The sequence below is a fragment of the Magnolia sinica genome, chromosome 18 (genome assembly GCF_029962835.1).
Source record: "Magnolia sinica isolate HGM2019 chromosome 18, MsV1, whole genome shotgun sequence".
In the NCBI taxonomy this organism is placed as follows: domain Eukaryota; kingdom Viridiplantae; phylum Streptophyta; class Magnoliopsida; order Magnoliales; family Magnoliaceae; genus Magnolia; species Magnolia sinica.
Window position 1 is genome coordinate 57,177,101 of NC_080590.1, and position 21,538 is coordinate 57,198,638.

Consider the following 21,538-nt stretch of genomic DNA (forward strand, 5'->3'; position numbering starts at 1 on the left):
CTGTGTCCGTGAGATTGAATAAGAGTAGGTAGGAGCAGCTGACATTGAGTGCAACATATACTTGTGGTAAGGCCAGATAAGAGTGTCCACCAGGCGCAATGCATGGAAGGATCGCATGGCTCAGCAGGGAAGTATTTCGTCTCTGGGGAGGCTGTAATGGGACTTATGACACCAGTGGCATTTTCTCCAAAAGCAGATGATAGACGCAACGGAGAGGGTCAGGCCACAGCCCAAGACAACACAGAGATAGCAGCGTGGGAAGGTTGCCTTTCAGGCGTGGAACTCATGTTTGTGGAAAGGCCTTGGAGTCTTGAACCCCGGCAACAAGCTGGCAGATGTCCAGTCAGGTTACTATTTGAGGAGACTGGACCCAAATTGCGATTGCGCAAGAGAAAAAGTGTTTGGCACAATGCTGTAGTTGCTCATCAATGGACTGAACGTGTATTAAGTACTTGTCGTGTGTTCAAACATGTGGGCTAGCTTTGGCCATGAAGGTGAAACTGCTTAGGGAAAGATGTTGAAAGCCAAACATTTCAGCAATCTCCTTGACAGACAATATATTGCATTCCACTTAGGACATGTATATCACCTAGCCAATGTCCCTAAAATGCTGTTAGTATTTTCTTTCCACCATGAAAATTTAAATTCGCGTACCAATAGCATAACTATTGACATAGAAAGAAACACATGTAACATACCCATAAACACAAACACTGCTTCTCATCCCAAAGCAATTTTCACATATAATCCATACACTAAATATGTGTGAAAAGGAAAACCACATATAATGTAAAAGCAACCATGTCCAAATACACATGCAGCATAGTACATGTCTAAAGTCAACTTTTCAACCATGCTGATAAAAAAAACCCATGTTTTGCAATATCCATAGCCATACCCAAATAACAACCATATTAAGCAAAGCCCATAATCATATATAAAACCCATTTCCAGCTACGTTTATGTATAGACAAACACACCTTTCATAGAAACAGACTTTTGTCCAAGAAATTCCATGCTAAAAATATACCCAGTAGACATTAATAACCTCCGAAGCCTCTCCCCCAAGACAAAGGCTACCCTTTAGCTCCACATTCTTGGTGAGGTCACTACACGCCCTTCAGCTCTACATCCTTGATGAAGATTATGACATTTGGTCACGCATTTTACTCTTTTCACATGTTCAACACCTTTGCTAATCTCCTCAAAACTCAAACTAGAGACACACTGCAATAGATCTATAGCATGAACACATAAATAATAGATTTTTAGCAGATTCAACGATAGATCCATAACAAATATAACAATAGATCCATAATTGATACATGACAGATGCACTAGCGGATTTATATGAGAACCTACACATCCACCTTTGATTTTTGGCCCGTCCATCCAGATGGTGAGAGCACATAATGCACAGTTTGTACGTTTCCTGTATGGTATGTAATTGCTTCTGTGCACTTCCACGCCCAAGCGTGTCTGGGCCTGGTTCACGAGTGTAAGAGCCAAGTGCAACCCTAGCCTGGCCACCTTATATGCTGGGCCACCGTGTATGTATGTACTTCATCCACACCGTCCATTCGTTTTTCAGATAATTATAGGGCGTTGAGCCCAAAATTAAAGCATATCCAAAGCTCAGGTGTAATTAATAATGATTAACACCGTTAAAACCTTACAAAGGCCCACAGTGATGTTTATTTGTCATCCAACCTGTTCATAAGATCACACATACATGGATGAAGGGAAAACACAAATATCAGTTTCATCTGAAACTTATGTGGCCCAAGGGTAGACTTTCAATTCATAATATTTCCTGTGGTGTAGATCACTTGAGATTTGGATATATTTAATTTTTGGTGTCAAGCATTATAATTATCTGTTAAAATGGCTGGACGGAGTGGATAAAATTAATAAATCACAATGGATCCCTCGGAGTTTACTCTGTACGCTTAGCCCACCGAGTTACTCATGACACAGTACATTTAAGAAATAAATTCACAAATTTACACATTTATCGAAAAAAGGATACTTTGTACGGCTAGACTTACCTCATCAACGAATGAAGGATGGATAACTAGTTGAGTGCCTCCATGACCAATCCCTCCGCTTCAGTACGTTGTACACGCAGGATGATGGGGATGTGCCCCACCTTTCTACGGTCCTCTTCGCTTCCATCTTTTAGTTTCAACCTATCTATCAATTCCGTTGGCATCTCCAATAAGGCTAGCTCTTGGAGTCCGGTGAGGTATTCAATCCCTTCTCGAAGAGTCTTCAACTCTCCACAGTTGATCAGAACTAGCTCTTGGATGCTTGCCAATGCTCCCTTTCTTATTATTATCCGATTTAAGTGTTTGATATCCCGTAAAGAAAGTATACTTAGCTTTGTAAACCATCCATCGCGGAAACACAACTGCTGCCCTTCATAAGTGGGCAATGCTTGGAGTGATGAAAGCGGATCTTCTTCTCTCAGCTTTGACCAATTTAAACCCAAGTGGGTGAGGTTCACAAGGGAGCTAAGCCATCGAGGCACCTTCTCCAAAAGCCCGTTCAGGTAAAGCTTCTGAAGAAGCGGTGGAGGGTTAGGAGAGAGTGCTTCCAATTGAAGTGTTTCTTCATCTGCACTTGCAGTCACACTCAACTTCAGAAGGTGTTTCATCTTTCCGATTGAATTGCACAACTCAGCTCCATCGATTTCTCTGACCTTATAAATGCTAAGACTTCTCAGTTGGGTTACGTTCCCAACTTTTCTAACAATCTCCCCTTCTTGGTCTTCGATAACACGTAGAGTCTGTAAACTAGTTAAATTACATATTCTTGTAGGAACTTGGATGCTACTTAAGTAATCGAAATCATCATAGAACTTGTCAGTAATTCGATAAATAAACAGATGTCGTAGTTTACGTAGCTTCACAATCCCACTAGGTAGCCTCTCTAGCTCCGTATTCCTGACGTCCAGCGTTTGAAGGTTCTGTAGCTTCCATAAAAAATCGGGAAGCTCCCTAACTTTAGTTTTCCTTAAGTTTAGATACCGTAAATTGAACATGTTAGTCACTTCATCTGGTATGCTTTCGACAGGAACTCCTTCTAGATTTAGGACCCTCAACAACCTAAATCTTGATGCCATCGTATTTAAAGAAGATGAAAAAGACATGCTTCCACCAAACACCATGAGAGAACGAAGATGTACCATACCTGCAGTAGATTGAATAATTTCTCCACTACTGTAGATTGACATGCGGCGGACTTTGCCTTCTTGCCTTGCTTCTCATCATATATCATGCAGAACTTCTCTTCATCTGATAAGGATAAGGCCATTTCACGTACAATATCATGCATTCGACAAGTTTTCACCCTTCCAAACTCGTTCGTCTTAACAACCTGAAGCATGTTACGATGCATGAGTTCCTTCAGGTAGTCTTCTGCCGCCTCCTCCATGGTAAGTTTACCTGTCTCCTCCACAAAACCCTCAGCCACCCACAACCTAATCAGCTGCTTGCGGTGAATTAGGTAATCCTCTGGAAACATGCAACAATAGAGGAAACAGTGCTTAAGGCGGTAGGGTAGATCATAGAAGCTAAGCAACAAGATGTGCTTTACTCTTTCAAGCATTTGATCATTTGTCAACTGCCAGCTCAGGTTTCTGTAGACTCGATTCCACTCCAATGCTGCCTTGTCTTTCAATGACAAGAGGCTGCCCAAAGAAACAATTGCGAGTGGCAAGCCTCCACACTTTTCTACAATTTTTCGTGCCAATTTCTGCAACTCGGGAGGACGGGGTTCCTTCCAAAACGCCTTCTTACTGAAGAGTTCCCAAGCCTCTTTCTCTTGAAGACGCTCAAGTGGAAATAGACGGCTTCCATCACCTAATGCAGAGGCAACATTCTCAATTCGAGTACTAAGCATTATCCTACTTCCACATTTATTTCGTGGAAAGGCAATATTAAGATCTGTCCATGCATCTACATTCTATACGTCGTCTAAGACCACAAGGTATGTCTTTGTGTCCAAATAATTACGCACCATCTCCACTAGTTGTAAGCGATTCATGCTGCCCACATTGCTCGGAATCTCAAGTTCGTTTGTCTTGAACAGATCAGTTATCACACTTTTTAGAAGTCCTTCCACATTGTAAGACTGTGAGACAGAAACCCAAACACAGCATTCGAAATGCTTCTTTACCATTTGATGCTTGTAAGCTTTCGCCACAAGAGTGGTCTTACCCAGACCACCCATCCCCACCACAGAAATAACAGTACGCCTTGGTTCTTCCTCTGTCAACCATACAACTATTTGATCTATTCTTTCTTTGAGCCCTACAATTTCATCATCGTCTTCATAAAGAGCAGTTTCTCCATGATGTTTCTATCTTTCATTGGCATTCTGTGAGCTCGATCCATCTTCTGTATTAATAAGATTATATTGATCTTTTCTCATTGAAATGGCTGCAATATTTCTCTTCAGACCTTGCAGTTGAGTGGCAAAACGGTGCCTGTAGCAAATATTCTTAAGGAGAGTGATGGTATTAAGGAGAAAACCCCTGAATCCACCACGTTGTGGCCTGTCCATGCGAGACACGAACTCATCAATGATGTCCTCCACTTCATATGTAGCATCTCTTACTTGCCCCACCCAGGTTCTCAATCCTTCATTGCTATCCTATCTTGTATCAGCATCCCTTTAGAAGGCTCGCATGTTTTCAAGTTCGAGCTTGATTTCTTCAACTTCAGTCCGTACTCCCCTTAGTAGGGATACTTCTTGAGTCAGAAGGGCACTTAGCTTTTCAAACAAGAATCCAGCAACACTCTCCGCCATTGCTTCCTTAACACGAGACAAAAACAGACGTCATCAATTGAAATATTGCTTTGGTAACGGTAGATACAAAAACAGACGTTATCAATCCAAATAATGCTTTGGTAATGATAGATATAAAAATACTTCACAGTATTGTTTCGGTTTTTCTTTACTTTACTTTCTTCTGTTTATTTTTATTTTTATTTTTTGTAAATTTTACACAGAAAAGGTTTAAAAGATGGAGCCGTATCCACTACAAAATCTAAAAAGTATTCTTGTCCAAATTTACCTCAACTGGTAGACCGAGTGAGATACCTCGTTTGAACACTTGAGGTCTTGGTATCGATCCCTAGTGGAATGCATTTTAGAGGTTGAACCCAAAAATGAGCCTGATCTAAAGTTCAAGTGCACCACACCATCGAATGCTCAAGTGCACCACACCATGGAATGCAGGGGGATTGAGTGATTACTATTGAAAACCTCCCGAGGGTCACAGAAGTATTAGATCAATTTGATGTTTGTGTTTTTCCCTTCATCTAGGTTTGAGTGGCTTCATGAACAGGTTGCATGGCAAATAAACATCATAGTGGGGCCTATGAAGGTTTCAACTGTGGGAATCAGTCTCTATTGCTTTTTGTGGTGTGGTCAGATCTCCTTCATTTTTGGGCTCACATCCCAAAATGATCTTGCAAAATGGATGAACGGTGTTGACATAGTACATACATCATGGTGGGGCCCATAGAACCTGGTGACATCAACACACCACAAGGGTCCGTGTGTGGCACACCACGCAATCCGTTTCCGGCCGGCCCAATGACACCCCCGCGTAAATACACGTAAATGCTAATCATTAGCTCTATCTCTGTTAAGAATAAATGGATATTTCCTCCTTGGAAAGCCATTTGCAAAGGGTGGACTTAATCTCGTAGGCTCAACTGTGATGCCTGTGCCATATCCATGCCGTCCATCCATTTTACTGGACCATTTTAGGGCATGAGCCCAAAAATAGGTAAGATCCGAAGCTCAAGTGGCTCACGTAATAGGAAATTGTGGTTGTAAAAGGATTTTAACGGTAGGCATTCAACTAATTAATATTTCACGTGGCGTGCTCCTCTTGAGTTTGGATCTACCTTAATTTGGGATTTATGCCCTAAGATCAGCCCTCAGAATGAGTGGACAGCATGGATAAGACGCATTTGTCACAGTGGGCACCACATGAAATTTGCACTTTCCTCAATTTTAATGTCTAAAAAGCAGTAATTGTGAATACATGAAAAAGTGAAAAAAGTTTTGGTAAATGACCAATATGCTTCTAGGAGCATTTAAAAGAGGGAATTGAAAAACAATCACTAATTATCGATCAATCCCATTCTTAGTGTCTCCTAGATTTTTCATTAGTTATAGAACAGTTGATATGGTGGGCCATCGAGGATGCCTACGAAGATATTTTGTGGGTATTAACCAAATGGACGACTCGATTGTAATGTTTCTTTGCACGTTGAGATACATTTATAATGTATAAGGGTTTAGATTTTTGATTTTTTATTTGACGCTTTTGCTTCAAAGTTTGTGATTGAGATATCTTGATTTTCTTTTTTATTTTGAGCTTTGATTTGAGTATTTTCATTGGTGCTTCTAATTTGGGTATTTGATTTGAGAGTTTACGAAATAGGTTGTAATTTGGAGATTTGATTTGGGGGCTTCAATTTATGAATTTGTTTGGGATTTTTTATATGGATCCTTTCGACTGGGTGCATTTGATTTAGGCCTTTTGAATTGGAGGCATTGCTTAGGGCTTTTGGTTATTTTTTTTTTCCTTACCTATTATTTATTGTCCTTACTAATCTTTGACAGATTGGGAATAACCGTGTATTTGATGTAGGACATGGCACAGATACATTCCTAGCATAGTTGGACCAAAAGAAGGTGAACCGTAAATTGACCATAACTTTTGGTCCGGGTATCATTACGGGGTGTACAACCTATTAATCTTTACTGAAATAGGTCATCCGATGTGAATCGACCCACAAAGTTAGTCGTGTCTGTCCATTTCGTAAGAAAACATGCGCTTTCAGCTTAAGATGTGGTGGGTGTTGGATTAGTGTGCATCAAGATGTTTGATGGCATGGAGCGTACCTTGACAGAAGGGAGGTACATTCCTGACATGAGAAAGAGCTTGCTATCTCTGGGAGCACTCGATGTGGTTGGGTATAAATTCACCAATTTCGATGGTGTCCTTAAAGTTTCAAAGGGGCACTTATTATCATGAAGGCTCCACATGTGCTTGGATTCCATGTCAGCACATATGTGGCATGCACATTTGGGCTACATGAGCGAGAGGGGTATGAAAGTACCTTCTGATCGTTGTTTAATTCTATCTTTTAAAGTTTTTTTTTATTTAAGTATATGTAAGTATTGTATATATGGAAAACATTTAAAGTTATCTTTTAAATCTCGAAAACATGTATGTAATGGTGTTCTTGATTATGTGCATTCTGATGTATGGGGGTCATCACCTGTGGTTTCTGCTGGAGAGTCATCATGATTCATCACGTTTATTGATGACCATTCCAGGAAAGTTTGGCTTTATTTCATGAAAAATAAATTCGAGGGTTTCACTAATTTCAAACAATTGAAGGCCATGATGGAAAAGCAGACAAGGCAAAAGGTAAAAGTTCTAAAGATAAACAACGGTGGAAATTTTACTTCTGGTGAATTCAATCAATATAGTAAGGATTAAGGGATCGTAAGGTACAACACAGTGCGTTACACACCGGAGTATAACTGTGTAGCTAAGCGGATGAATCAGACTCTCATATAGAGGGCTCGATGCATGATTAGCAATGCTAGGTTGGGTAATGAGTTATGGGTAAAGCCGTTAATATGGCTTATTACTTAGTGAATCAGTCTTATTCTACAGTCATTGATTGTAAGATTCCAGAGGATGTATAAAGTGGTCAGAAGGTAGACTATTAGGGATTGCGTGTGTTTGGTTGTCAAGCTTACTCTCATGTACCATCAGTTGAGAAAGATAAGGTATACCAAAGAGTCAAAAAGTATATCTTTGTTGGATATGGTGGTGTGAAAAGGTATAGGTTGTATGACCAGGTCACATGAAAAATCATCATTAGTGGTGACATCAAATTCGACAAAGGGTACTTATTCCAGAAGAATGAACTGGAAGAGCAAGAGGAATAAAAAAGCTTAGTTGTGGATGTTCAGGTTGACACATGTGACACTCAGACTAAAATAGATACGCAGAAAAAGGTACCGAAGCAGGTGTAGTAGCCACCTGTGAGAATGAATCCGCTTTGGGATCGCAGGTTACCGGTGAGATATAAGAATGACTCTAATATCCCATACACCCTTATTACAGATGAGGATGATCCTTTTACTCTTCAAGATGCTCTTGATGGGACTGATGTAGAAAAATAGAAAGCGACAAAGGACAATGAGAACGACTTATTGTATAAAAATGAGACATGGGAGCTAGTGGAGCTTTCCGTCAGTCGAAAATAAATTGGGTGCAAGTGGATCTTTAAGAAGAAACGTGATAAGTACAAGGCAAGGTTGGTAGTATAGGGTTACGGACAAAGGGAAGGTGTCGACTTCACTAAGATATTCACGCCGATTGTGAAGTAAGTATCTATCAGATTTATGTTGGCATTGGTTGCCCAATACGATCTCTAGATGGGGCAAATGGATGTGAAGACTGCATTCTTGCATGGGGAATAGTAAGAGCATATTTACATGAAATAATCAGAATGCTTCGAAATAAAATGGGTATAGAACAAGGTTTGCAAGTTAAAGAGGTCATTATACGGCCTGAAATAGTTGCCTAGGCAGTGGTATAAAAAGTTTGATTCTTCCATGTTAAGTCAGGAGTTCACTAGGAGTGAATATGATCATTGTGTTTATTATAAGATACTGAGTGATAAAAAATTTCTCATTCTGGTATTGTATGTTGATGATATGTTAATCGTCAGTCATAACATGTTGGAAATCAATATACTGAAGACTTAGTTATCAAAGACATTTGAGATTAAAGATCTGAGGGCTGCAAGAAAGTTCCCTGGTATTAGTATACATAGAGACATGAAGAGGAGCATGCTTTAGTTATCTTAGAAGGATTACCTTGAGAAAGTATTGGTGAAATATGGGATGGATAGAGTAAAGCCGGTTAGCGTTCCTCACGCCGCTCACTTTAAGCTTTTTTCAGAACAATGTCATAAACCAGATGAAAAAAGCAGGGTATGTCTCATGTGCCCTATTCAAATGCAGTTGGAATTTGATGTATGTCATGGTCTGTGTAAGACCAGATATTTCATAGGCAGTTGGTGCTGTTTGCAGATATATGTCTAACCCTGGAAAGCAACACTAGGAAGTGGTGAAATGACTACTTTGATACATTTGAAGTACGCACGACTATGTTTTATCTTTTGAGAAAACATGAGCCAAGTTAGTTGGATATGTGGATTCGGATTACGTAAGTAGTGTGGATTCGAGAAAGTCGACTTCAATTTACTCATTTATGCTAATGGGTGGAGTGATTAGTTAGATGTCAAAGCTTCAGTTCGTGGTGGCTCTTTCCACAACCGAAGCTGAGTATATGACAGTGACAAAGGCTTTTAAAGAAGGTGTTTGGTTGAAGGGAATGATAAATTAGTTAGATCTTTAGCAGGAGGTCATGCCGATTAATTATAACAACGAAAGCGCAATCAATTTGGCCAAAATTTATATTTATCACTCACGTACTAAACACATTGATGTTCGTCACCATTTTATCCAACAGGTGCTTGAGGAATGAGATGTAACTCTGGAGAAGATTCACATAAGCGTGAATCCGGCGGACATGCTTACTTATGTGGTTCCCATAGAGAAGATTAAGTTCTGTGCAACTTCTCTAGCTTAGCGAGGGCATAAAGAAAGATGGAGGATGCACGAGAAGCGATGTTAGTATTATGATGAAAGGCATGATTATAAATGGAGAAAAAGGAGCTATGAAGAAAGGTAATTGAAGACATGGTGGAGATTATTGATTGATGTCTTAAATCTGTAATTCAATAGTGTCTCGATAACAGGTTTGATGCCATCGAAGTTGGCTCGATTCCATCAGAAAAATCTGAAATATATCGATTTAGTTGGTGGACACTTTGGGTGCTCTGTTCGATATCATCGAAGGCTACTCGATGCTATCAAAGGACTAGTCGATGCCATTGGTAAAATTCAGAATATTCATGTTTAGTCATTGTAACATTTTGGTATTAGTTCGATGGCATCGAAGTGTGTTTGATGCCATCAACGATTTAGTCGATGCCATCGAAGTCTCATTGAAGGTGCCACCAATTTGTTGTGCAGGAAATACGCAGAATTGTGAAATTATGGGATTTTTGCCAAATTTCTTACGGATTTCTTTTTTATTCCATTTGTGATTCTCCTAGAGGTTATAAATATGAGTGTAATTGATACTAGGGAGTATCTTAGAGCTTTCAAATTCGTCCTAAGGTTTGAAGGGGCTTGTAAGGGAGACTCAAGGCTTGTTTGAATCGGGTAATCTCTATCTCTTGTAATTTCTTCTTTCATGGTGTGATTTGTTGCTTTGTTCCGTAGCTTTTCTCGAAAGGGTTTTTCCACGTTAAAATTTGGAGTCCTTGTGATTATGCTTGGATTGTGTGATTGGATTACTCTGCTTGATTCATCTCTAAGTGCTTATGTGGTCCCCTCAACAAATTTAATGACCACCATTGAAACATTTATATGACCACAAAAGTTTTGTATCAATCTAAGTTGTTGGTGTTTTCACTTCATAAAAGTGAAAATCACCATAAAATGGTTTAGATGGCATATGAACATCAAGGTGGAACCTAGGAAGTTTCAATAGTAAATATTATTGTCCCCACTGTTTCATCTCGAATGGGCCACTTGAGTTTTGTATCCTCCCCAATTTGGTTGAATGTCTTAAAATGAGCTGAAAAATGGATGAATGAGTTGCATTTCTCATAAACATCATGGTGAACCCCTCCTTGCATCCCAGTGCAAGAACTTCTAAAAGTCTTTCATCCCAGTCTCGATCGTTGGTTAAATAGGTACCACTAGAACTGATAGCCCTCTGGCCATTGATCTCATGAAGCCCACAATTATTTCTGACAAATATGATTATTTAGAAATATAATCAATATATGATGGACCCTAACAGATTTATGACCCAAATTGTCATAAATTATATTCACTAAAAAAAAAACAAGATATTCACTGTTCATAATTTAGGCTGTTGATCGAATTGTTAGAATTCGTCAATCAATGTGATTATTACATTGCATCCTAGCAAACATATCGAATTAAAGATGAGGCTAGATCCAACCGAGAATTAATTTGAGTGCTCAAAGTCGCAATCCTAACCAGTGTAATCTAGATTATCAGTCAATTCAAACCACAGTAATTTGCATCCCAAATCATTCTTGATTCGAAGAGATTCGTGACTTGTTGAAATGGTGTTTGGATTTTAGTTTTGTTAATCATATTAAAATAGAAATAAGAGATTTAGTTTCAATAAGAACCCCAAAAATAGAATTACCTTATTAAAATATAAATAAGTTTTTAAGATCTTTTTAGATTTGGACTCAATAAATTTCCAAAAGAAGCATAGAGCTATTTATATACTAAGATTTTATTAGAGAAATCCTTTTAAATATTAATTTTATCATAAAATGCCTTTAATTGTTATATTTATTAAATCATACTTCCTATTTTATAAATAGAGGAAAAATACATTTTTACCCCGTTCCAATAGTCTCCAGAGACGCATAGAGCTTCCGTACTCAGGGGGGTCGGCTGCAAGGGGATGTTTTTCTGAAATCCACTCTGACCATCATACACATGACTCGGTTTTTTGGCATCAGGATAAAATATTAACCACATTTGTAATTCACAGGGACTACACAATTAGAAACTGTGCAAAGGGTGATGCACACCCTCTAAACATTTCCCTTAGTGTGGTCCACCTAAATCCTGAATTGTGCTAACCTTTAGACCCTATTTCAAATTTTTTATATGTTATTTTACATCTAATGGTTCGACTAGATTTCACATAATCATTACAGTGGGCACTATAAAAATAAAAAAAATAGTAATAATCAATGTTTGATGTCTCTCTCTTGATGTTTTCCTTTAGTGTGGCTCATCTAAATCACAGGTAAACTTGATTATTTATTTTGGTATTGCACCTAATGTAGGATTAGACATCATATAGTTGGAGTAGATTTCACATATACATCATGATGGGCTCTAGTGTTTTTCTATTAAATTTTGTATTTTTATTTTTTATATATGCAAGAGAAACTCTAGTTAATTAGTGGGAGAGGGAGGTGGGGCCATTTTTGTGTGAGGACCATTGTGATGTGAATGTGAACTCCACTTTGATCATTAGATATATAATCTCACATTAGGCATATGTACTAAAAATCAGGCTCACTTGTAATTCATATGGGCCACACCGAAGAAAAAATGAGAAATTCACTAGGATTTCCTATCAAATGTTGATATATATATATATATATATATATATATATATATATATATATATATATATATATATATGGAAGCGTCCTTTTGACAATGTGGAGCAGATGAAGCACCCTCTCCATGAGAAATAACCCTCTCGCCCCTGTTCACAGGGAAGATAGAGATAGCTCTCACGGACCCTTACGGAGGGGAGATTGCCATAGGAACAGATCCCACACCCCATCGCGCAAGGGAGAAATCCAGAGAGGATGCAATAGGGGTCGTTCGATTGAGGGAACTGAAGCCTCCCGGTTCCCTGGTGGATCGATCGGAGGTTTTAGCCTCTTCGTTGGGAACCTGCCATTTGATTGCTCCTCAGAGAATCTCCTCAAAATCTTTTAGAGATACGGTAAGGTTAATGATGTTTACATCCCAAGATTCAGGGATAGCAAAGGCCCTAGAGGATTCAGGTTCATTCGATTCCATTACGAAACAGACGGTAGGGCGGCAATGAGGTATTGAATGGTAAGAAAATCGATGGTAGATAGGTTTCGGTTCAAGTTGCCAACCTTAAATCTAATGTCTCCAAATCGGCAACATCCACTCTCCCCAACTTGCAGCAACAGAGGCCATTACCATCCTTCACCCACCCATCAATAGGAGCTCGATCGTTCGCAAAAGTAGTCATAACTGGCGAGGAGGAACAAAGAGTGAGCGCTCCCTACAACTTCACCTCAGTGGCAGACCTGGGAACAGTGAAGAGGAAACTATAGGAACTTAAATGGGGCCTGATAGGTAGGGTGCCCAACCAAAACACATCAATTCTTCGGCTGATTGAAGCCATTAGAGGCTCCTCATTCGTTTCCTCTACTATCGATGTCATTCGGCTGTCGCACTTCCAGTTCCTAATCTTACTTCAATCGGAGAGAGAGTTCAAAGATTTCTTACTGGATGGCAAGCTTCATAAGACAATGGGCCTAACTTCGGTGACCCCATGGTCCCAGGATGAGTCGGAAGGGAGGGAAGGTCACTGGATCAGAATCTTCGACATCCCTCCCTAAGAGTGGTTCGAAGCGGTGATCCTAAACCTTGGCAACTTCTTCGGGAAGGTCCTCCAGCTTGACTCCAATAGTAAATTCGACCTATTCCAAATGTACGCAAGAGTGAAAGTTTCTCTCTGCCCCAAAGTAAACTTCAGCCAAATCCTCAACTTGCAGGTTCTTGAGGCTAGCTACCCCATATATGCAGTAATTGAGAGTATTCAGGGTGATACCCCACGCGGAGACGCTCAACATTATTACGAAACATATGAAAATCAAAACGAATCCACTAGGAATTGGGTAGAAAGAAACTTCTATGGTCATGAATCAGGTCGGTTGGTCTGCCTTCCAACTGCTTATAAAATGGCCACAGTGACAAACAGGGGAATCACTCAGGACCTAGAGGAGAAAAGGGCAGACGAATGCTCAGCCGAACACAGGGAGGGTCAACTGGAATTGTGGGACAACTTATATCCGCTACCTCTGCACTCACCTATAAAAAATCCAGATCATCAGAGATAAATTCCATCCTGTGCGGGGGACATGACAGAAGCTTATGACCCTATACCTAAGAGCATGATGCTTGACAGCTACCACTCTCTCATGGGTAGTAAGCTGCCTTAGGCAACCCCAGGGGCGAGGGAAGTGGCTAAAGCCCAGCATGATGTCGCCTCAAAGGCGATCCAACCAACATGGCCTCCTAGAACATTTCAGTCGCACATGAGGAGGAGGAACTAGGCGACTTAATTCTTCAAGATCACTCAACAGAGAAGCTGGCAGCTGGCAACACAGCCAGGCCTTTTGATAGGTCCTCATCCATTGACGCCTTTCCGCTACGAGCTACTGCCTGGAACAGGAACATCTCGCTGACTTTGAAGGCTCGTTCAGAAGGGTGTTCCCCTTTCAGAGATCAGGGAGCTAGTCCTGAGGAGGTCCATCCCTAGACAGCAGGGCTGATTCTTCATAGACCGCCTAGGAGAGGGAATACACCCTCACTCAGCGACGACCCTAGCTCAGTGGGAAATCACTTGCAGCTTGCTGTGGACCTCTTCCCATATTTTGATCTAGTATTGGTAGATCACAGAATCCTCCTAGCCATCAGGCTTCTAAGTGACTGCTTAACCCCAGCCATAAAGTACTCCTCGATTGATCTTCAACATACCCATACGTCAGAGAATCCTCCCAGTTGCAATTCACCAGTGCAAATGGCATCGAGGAACGCCACTTCCCCCATCAGGAATGACACAGGGGATCCAAGTGAAGCAAAGAAACCAACAATTGTCAAAAGCAGGAAGGTGAGAGGAAGAAATCTCTTGGTTAAACTAGGTGAAGGGGACTGGTATAACAAACTTCGTAGATTGAAACATCGGGTAGTGAACTCTGGTTGTGTCACTAATGGATGAAGCTATTGTGTGGAATGCTCATGGAGTGGAAACTCTTCCACTCAAGCTTCTCCCTTGAAGTTGGTTAATAAGTTCAAGCCTATGATTTTGGCCATCCTTGAGCCGATGGTTAGGGACTCCTCCAGAGTGCGCCCCGGTTTAAAACTTGGTTTTTGTTGCTCCTTATCCAATGTTGGGGAAGGGGGGAAATTTTGGATTTTCTACCATGATTTTCTGGATGTGACTATTGCTTCTAAGTCTAACCAACTTATCTTTTTGCACATAGTTGCTCCCAACTACAGGGATCCCATCTTGTTGTTGATTGTGTACGCAAAGTGCTATAGGATTCAAAGAAGATTGCTTTGGCGGGAGATAGTGGCTACTAGTAGAATTACCCAACAGCCCTAGGCAATTGTTAGTGATTTCAATGCGGTTCTTGCGGCTGATGAAAGGCTTGGGTCGCTGAGGCTGGATTCTGCCAGTATGGAGGAATTTCAGTGTGTGGTCTAAGATGAGGAGCTTTTGGATGCGGGTTTCTCCGAAAATCAATTTACCTGGAGCAACAATAGAGCGGCCTTGGCAAGGATATGGGTCAGGCTAGGCAGGGTCATCTTCAATGACTGGTGGCTTAGGGTTTTCCCCGCATTCCAAGTTCAGCATCTTGTCCGATCCAACTCGGACCATGCCCCACTACGCCTCCATTTTCTAGGTCATATGCTATCTACTCCTAGGCCCTTCAGGTTTTTTAAAATGTGGACTCTTCATGATGGCTTCATGTAGATGATTGAGGATGCTAGGGCAAACCAACTCTCTCCCTCTCCCTTGATTAATGTTCAGCTCAAGCTAAAACGAGTCAAGCAAGACCTTCGCCTCTAAAATAAAGTAGTCTTTGGTAACGTTCTAGCCGAGGTGAAGCAAGCTGAAGAGGAGCTGAATATCATTGAAAACAGAATGCAAGCCTCTAGGGACAAGAATCTGCAACGTGTGGGAGCAGAAGCTAGGTAGAAGCTCTCTCAGCTGGAGCTCATGGAGGAGCTTTTCTGGAAACAGAAAGCATGCGACAATTGGTTAGAGGAGGGGGACCGCAACACTAAGTATTTCCATGCAGCGGCCTCCGCTAGGTATCATAGAACTGAGATCTCTTCGATTAAGCTTGCGTCAGGAAAGGTTCTGTTAGGGCAAGAGGAGTTGAAACATGCCGCGATCTCCTTTTTCTCCAACCTGTTCCAGGCCACTGCCTCGCCAGCGTCTTACTCTTTCATTGACGTCATTCCGGCACTGGTGTCCGAGGAGGATAACGCTAATTTGTTAGCCCTAATTGTGCCTAAGGAGTTACCTGCCGCTGTGGCCTCCATTCCAAGGGATAGTGCAGCTGGGCCGGACGGGTTTTCAACAGCTTTCTTCACCCATTGCTGGTCAATCGTAGGTGAGGATATGTTTGTTGCGGCTCAGTCTTTTTTAGACGGCAGCCCCCTGCCCAGAAGCTATTCTGCCACTTTAATCTGTTTAATCCCCAGATCCTCCTCAGTTACCTCCTTTGCATAGTACCACCCCATCAACCTCTGTAATGTAGTGTACAAGGTCCTCTCCAAGGTGTTGTCTTCCCGCCTAGCGAGACTGCTGCCCAAGTTGATTTTGGCTAAATAGGGTGCATTCGTTCTTAGGCGGGCCATTTCAGGGAACATAGCCTATGCGTAGGCGGTATTCAGGGACTTGAACCGAAAGGTTCGTGGAGGGAATATTTTGTTCAAACTAGATCTCGAGAAGGCGTAAGACAGAATGTGTTGGGATTTCTTGATTAAGGTGCTAATCAAGTTCAGATTTAGTGAAAAATGGACAGCCATTATGGAAATTTGCTAGAGCAACAGCTGGTTTTCAGTGTTGATCAATGGCGAAGCGGTTGGCTTCTTCAAAGCCTCCAAAGGGCTATGTCAGGGGGACTCTCTCTCCCCTAGCTTATTCATCCTGGCAATTGACGCTTTCTCCAGAAACTTTAGAAACTTAGTTGAGAGAGGGTGGTGTAAACCATACCATTTGAGAAGGGGTTGCCCCATTGCCTCCCACTTGCTTTTTGCCGACGACACTCTACTATTCCTAAACGGGAGTAGACCCTCTCTACAGGCGATGAAGGTCTTCTTAGATGACTTCCAACAAGCCTCAGGGTAAAAGATCAATCGGAGTAAGGGCAGCTTCATATGTTCTAATAAACTGTCTGAGGGCTAAGTTAGAGCGATCGAATGCCAGCTAGAAATCAAGAGATCAAGAGGGGGCCTGTCGTACTTGGGCGTCCCCTTAACCAATGGTAGAACTAGAGTGGCTGATTTCCATTTCCTAGTGGATAAGGTGCAGGCCAGAATTGGTGGGTGGAATTTCAGCCATTTGTCGCAGGCTGGGAGAGCCACTCTCATCAAGCACATATTGAGTAGCATCCCACTTCATGTGTTGGCAGCGATTGTTGTCCCGTCCCAAATTCTTGCTCAGCTGGAAAGCCATTTTGACAAGTTCCTTTGGGGCTCCTCTGACGACAAAGTCAAGCTCCAGTGGATCTCTTGGAAGAAGATTACGTGCCTAATTGAGGAGGGAGGGCTGGGCATTAGAAAACTCAAGGAAGTGGTGCAGGCTACTAGAATTAAGATGGTGTGGGATGCCAAATTTGGTGAAGCAGATGGACCGTGGGTTCGCCTCATGAAAGCCAAGTACCAAGCGGACCTATTCCCTGGCACGGGGAGGGTCGTCTCTTCTGTTGTCTCGCCATTATGGGCCAAGATCAGATCTCTCTTGCCGTAACTACTGGAAAACGTCCAGTGGCTTATTGGTGATGGCTCTAGAAGCCTATGGACTGGCAATTGGTCAGGCTTGGGCCCGTCGCTGTAAAGAATGATCAGGCCGCTGTTAGAGGAGCTGTTGGACCTAAAGATTCATCATTTCCTGGGCCCCAATGGGCCTCTTCCTCCATCGTCAATTTTATCTTATCTATCTCAGGCAGATGTGGACTTCATTTTTCAAGGTGGTTTCACTACGTCTAAGGCCAACGATTGTTGTATCTAGCCCTTAACCCCTTCTGGGATGTGCTCCATCAAGTCGGCCTGGGAATTGTGCAGGCCGCGAGTTGGAGATGGGGGTAGGTTTTTTCTGTACAGCCAGAGAAAATGCCCCCCAAAGATCGTCATGTTTATTTGAAAACTCATTCAAGGGGCGGCGTCGGTGGATGGTCGAGTTCAAGCCAAGGGCATGGCCCTGGCATCCAGATGTGCATGCTGCGAGGATAGCGAGCACTCCAGGCCCTCTCCTGAGACGGTTGAGCACCTGTTCCTCTCCAGTGGGCTGACGTCGGCAATTTGGGCTCATTTCGGGTGCATCTTTGGGATTGTCGTTCTTCCCAACTACTCAATCCTCTCCAAGTTGAGACATTAGTGGTCTGCGGTCGCCACGAGTGCTAGCTCGGCCCAGCCGGGCATATTTGCAGCCTACTGCATTATGTGGGAAATCTGGTTAGTTAGGAATAGGGCCAGATTTTATCACAGGCTAGTGACCGCATCAGTTTCCATCGCTAGAGTTAACTGGTGGCTCCATTGGCTGTCATAGTGGCCTAACGTCCCGTCTTCAAGGAGGCCACTCTCCACTCTTATTAGAAACAATCAGGAAATTCCCCGTCATAAGTTGGTGGAGATTGTTTCATGGGCCAGGCTGCTTGTTAAATTAGTGAAGCTCAATGTCGATGACTCGTCCAGGGGTAATCTAGGGCTGTCAGGGGTAGGAGGCATTGTCAGAAGTGATCAAGGAGCTTTCCTATTTTCATTTGGGTCACCCTATGGAGTCGACTCCAACAATCATGTGGAGTTACATGTTGTGCACGACGGTCTTTAGCTGGTCCTCAATTCTGGTTTCTTTAGCAACGAGATCGAGTCGGATTCCAAAGTTATGGTTGATATGTTGACCGGAAGATCAATGTTCTCCTAGCATCACTCTTACTGGGTCAGCAGGATCAGATCCCTCATGTCGAGAGGTAATGTAACGATCAAGCTCATCTGCCGTGAAGGAAATGGCCCGACCGATGGTTTGGCCCACCTGGCCAGTGAGCGCCAAATGCTGTTTTTTTAGAGGCACCTTCACAATCCCCTATTCACATTAGGGGCCTCATTTTACTAGAGTGTGCGGGCCTTGTGCTCTCTCAGACTAGTGCACGTGATAAATTAGGGTGGCTGCCCGATCGCCCCTTTCCTGCTTTCCTTTGAGGAGGCTTTTACTATTTACTTCCTCATTGGTAGGTCTCGTGTATAGCTTACGATAGGTGAGCTTGTTCATGTGTCGGCTTCACCCGAATTAGTCTCAGGCTGTAATATTCTCCTCCTTTTTCAATGAAGCTGATGGGCCCTAAGATCTGGGCTTTGTCATTCTTTATATATATATATATATATATATATATATAGTGCTTGTGTGTGTATGTGTGTGTGCGCGTACACACAATATACAGATATCATGGGAACTTCCCATGAGGTCAAGTTGTGTGGGCCCCACCGTGATGTGTGTCAAACATCTACATTGTGCATTTAATGGGTCACTTTTAGGTGATATGATATCCCAAAAATCAATTGTATACGGAGCTCAGGTGGGCCATACTATCTAAAAACATTTGAAGACATGCCTAAAATATATAAATGCACTTGGTGGGGCCCAAATGAGTTTTGGATGCGGCTGAAACTTGGTTGGACACCTCATCCAAGTAGGACACACACAATGGATGGGCTGGGTTTGTGAATAACATCTTGGTGGGCCCAATAAATAATTACAAAGGTTTTAGTGGGAGAGTAACCCCTCTCAATTGTTATATGTGGTGTGGCCAACCCAAGTCATGAATTGACTTGATTTTTAAGCTGGAGGCCCACTGTGGAATGGTGATATCTCACTGATGGGGTAAATATTCGGCCGACATCATAGTGGGGCCCACACAGCTCACCCTCATGGGAAGTTATATATGGAAAATGGTACTGTGAGGTCAACCTCAAGGGAACTTCCCATTAGTTCCCATAAGGTTGAGCTATGTGGGCCCCATCGTGATGTGTGTATAATATCAACACCATTAATCAGATGCACCATTGCATGGTGGGCCAGAAGCTTAAAAATCAAGTCATTTGATGACTTGGTTGGGCCACGCAACAGACAAAAGTTGAGAAGGTTCCCCTCCCATTAAAACATTCATAATCATTTATAGGCCCCACTGAAATGTGGTTCATAAATTTATTCCATCCATTGTGTGTGTCCCACTTGGATGAGGGGTTAAACTAAGTTTTAACAACATCTAAAACTTAGGTGGGCCCCACCAAGTGCTTTTATATGTTTTAGGCATGTCTTTACATGGTTTTAAATGGTATGGCCCCCCTGAGTTCCGTATACCATTGCTGTTGGGATATCCCGTAACCTAAAGGGGACCCATCAAATGTACACTGTTGATGTTCAATATGCATCACAATGGGGCCCACCAGCTCGAACTCATGGGAGGTGGACCTAATAGAACCATTTCCACACACACACACACACACGCACACATATATATAGGCATATGCACATGTGCACACGTGTCATGGGAGTTTAATCCGAATGGTCCATGTGATGTGGCATCCCATGAAACCGCAGGAGACCAATTTTCACTTTGATCTTACAAAACTTAGGCGTACGAAATGAGAATATATGTACTTATTGATATTACACAATTTCGAGGACGAAATTGTTTTTAAGGGGTAGATTGTAATGTCCTTGATTTTCGCTATTTTGAATTTTAAAAATTCTTTAAAAAATAATATAATTAACTTATTTCGTTATTTACTAACATTTAACACTTGATGTTAACTTATACGCAGGTGTTATCAGTAAAAAACCACACAAATTCAATCCATTAACCGTGGAAAGCTAATGAATATACCCGATCATCTTGTGACCTATTCATCTAAGACATTGATCTATCCAACCTATCATTGACTAATCAAGATAATCATAACTAAATAAAGACCTACCTAAAGTCAATACAACTAGGGGCACATCTTGATTAACAAATCGAACTGACCCAGTTACTTTATTAGCGTAAGAACCAATAATGTAAGGTGCTTAGGATCGAATCGTCATTTTTGCTAATTGTGAATAGGTCATACTATGAACTTAGATAATCCAAACCCTAATCATCGCGCACAAGAAATCTTGCTACCAAATTTATTTTATAAATGCCTGATTATCCAAACAAGCTCCAGACCGCTCCTCAGTGGGCTACTAAACCCAAAACTCTAGAAAGATTTTTATCTTAGAGGGCTTGACATCCATCGCGAGACCTCGAACTAAGACAGCAGGCCGAATCACTCAACTTGGTCTAGCAAGGCGAGCGCATGAGATGTATGAATGCCTTTAGGATTTGTCAAGAACTTAAGTTAATTTTCTCCATCTAAATCTTGATGAAATTGTGGCTTTTAAACTATTAAAATACAATCAAACTAAAGAAAAATGATGTAGGACAATACGCTAGCCATATTCATATAGTTGCGGCCCTAATCGACTATCAATGACCGTTAAACTGAAATAGTACCTTAACTGTTGATTGACACATCTAGATGTCGGAACGACTGCACTCTTACATAGTTCCCTAATAAGGTCATATATTCCATGACTTAGATCAATGCATGCACTTTCCTGTGGGACCCAATAGTGAAAAGTAACCTCCCATAGGGTTAATAGCCTTAACCCTTGGCCATGGGGGCTATTTGCACCATTTATGGTGCTATGAAGCCATCCACCCACACGAATTTGTGCCCTAGAGAGGAGAGGAAGAGAAAGAGAGAG

General features: G+C 41.8%; 2 protein-coding genes across 2 annotated transcripts in view; one reads left to right on the plus strand and one right to left on the minus strand.

Moving 5' to 3' along the window:
- The window catches only part of LOC131232585 (uncharacterized), a 39,219-nt gene that overhangs the window by 2,045 nt on the left and 15,636 nt on the right, over positions 1 to 21,538 (plus strand). The window lies entirely within an intron of this gene.
- LOC131232584 (disease resistance protein RPM1-like) lies at positions 832 to 4,938 on the minus strand. The gene is made up of 2 exons (XM_058228918.1): positions 3,193 to 4,938; positions 832 to 1,238 (listed from the first exon to the last, which is right to left on the minus strand). Exons 1-2 carry the CDS (start codon positions 3,901 to 3,903, stop codon positions 1,212 to 1,214), a joined length of 738 nt encoding a protein of 245 aa, XP_058084901.1. The 5' UTR covers positions 3,904 to 4,938; the 3' UTR covers positions 832 to 1,211.

What these genes read in the sequence shown, in the direction of transcription:
- LOC131232584 (XM_058228918.1), bottom strand. Translation starts at nt 3,903, where the DNA reads ATGCTTAGTACTCGAATTGAGAATGTTGCCTCTGCATTAGGTGATGGA. An exon ending in AATTATTCAATCTACTGCAG is followed by an intron (nt 1,239 to 3,192) that starts GTATGGTACATC and finishes TTCATGCTATAG; the next exon opens with ATCTATTGCAGTGTGTCTCT.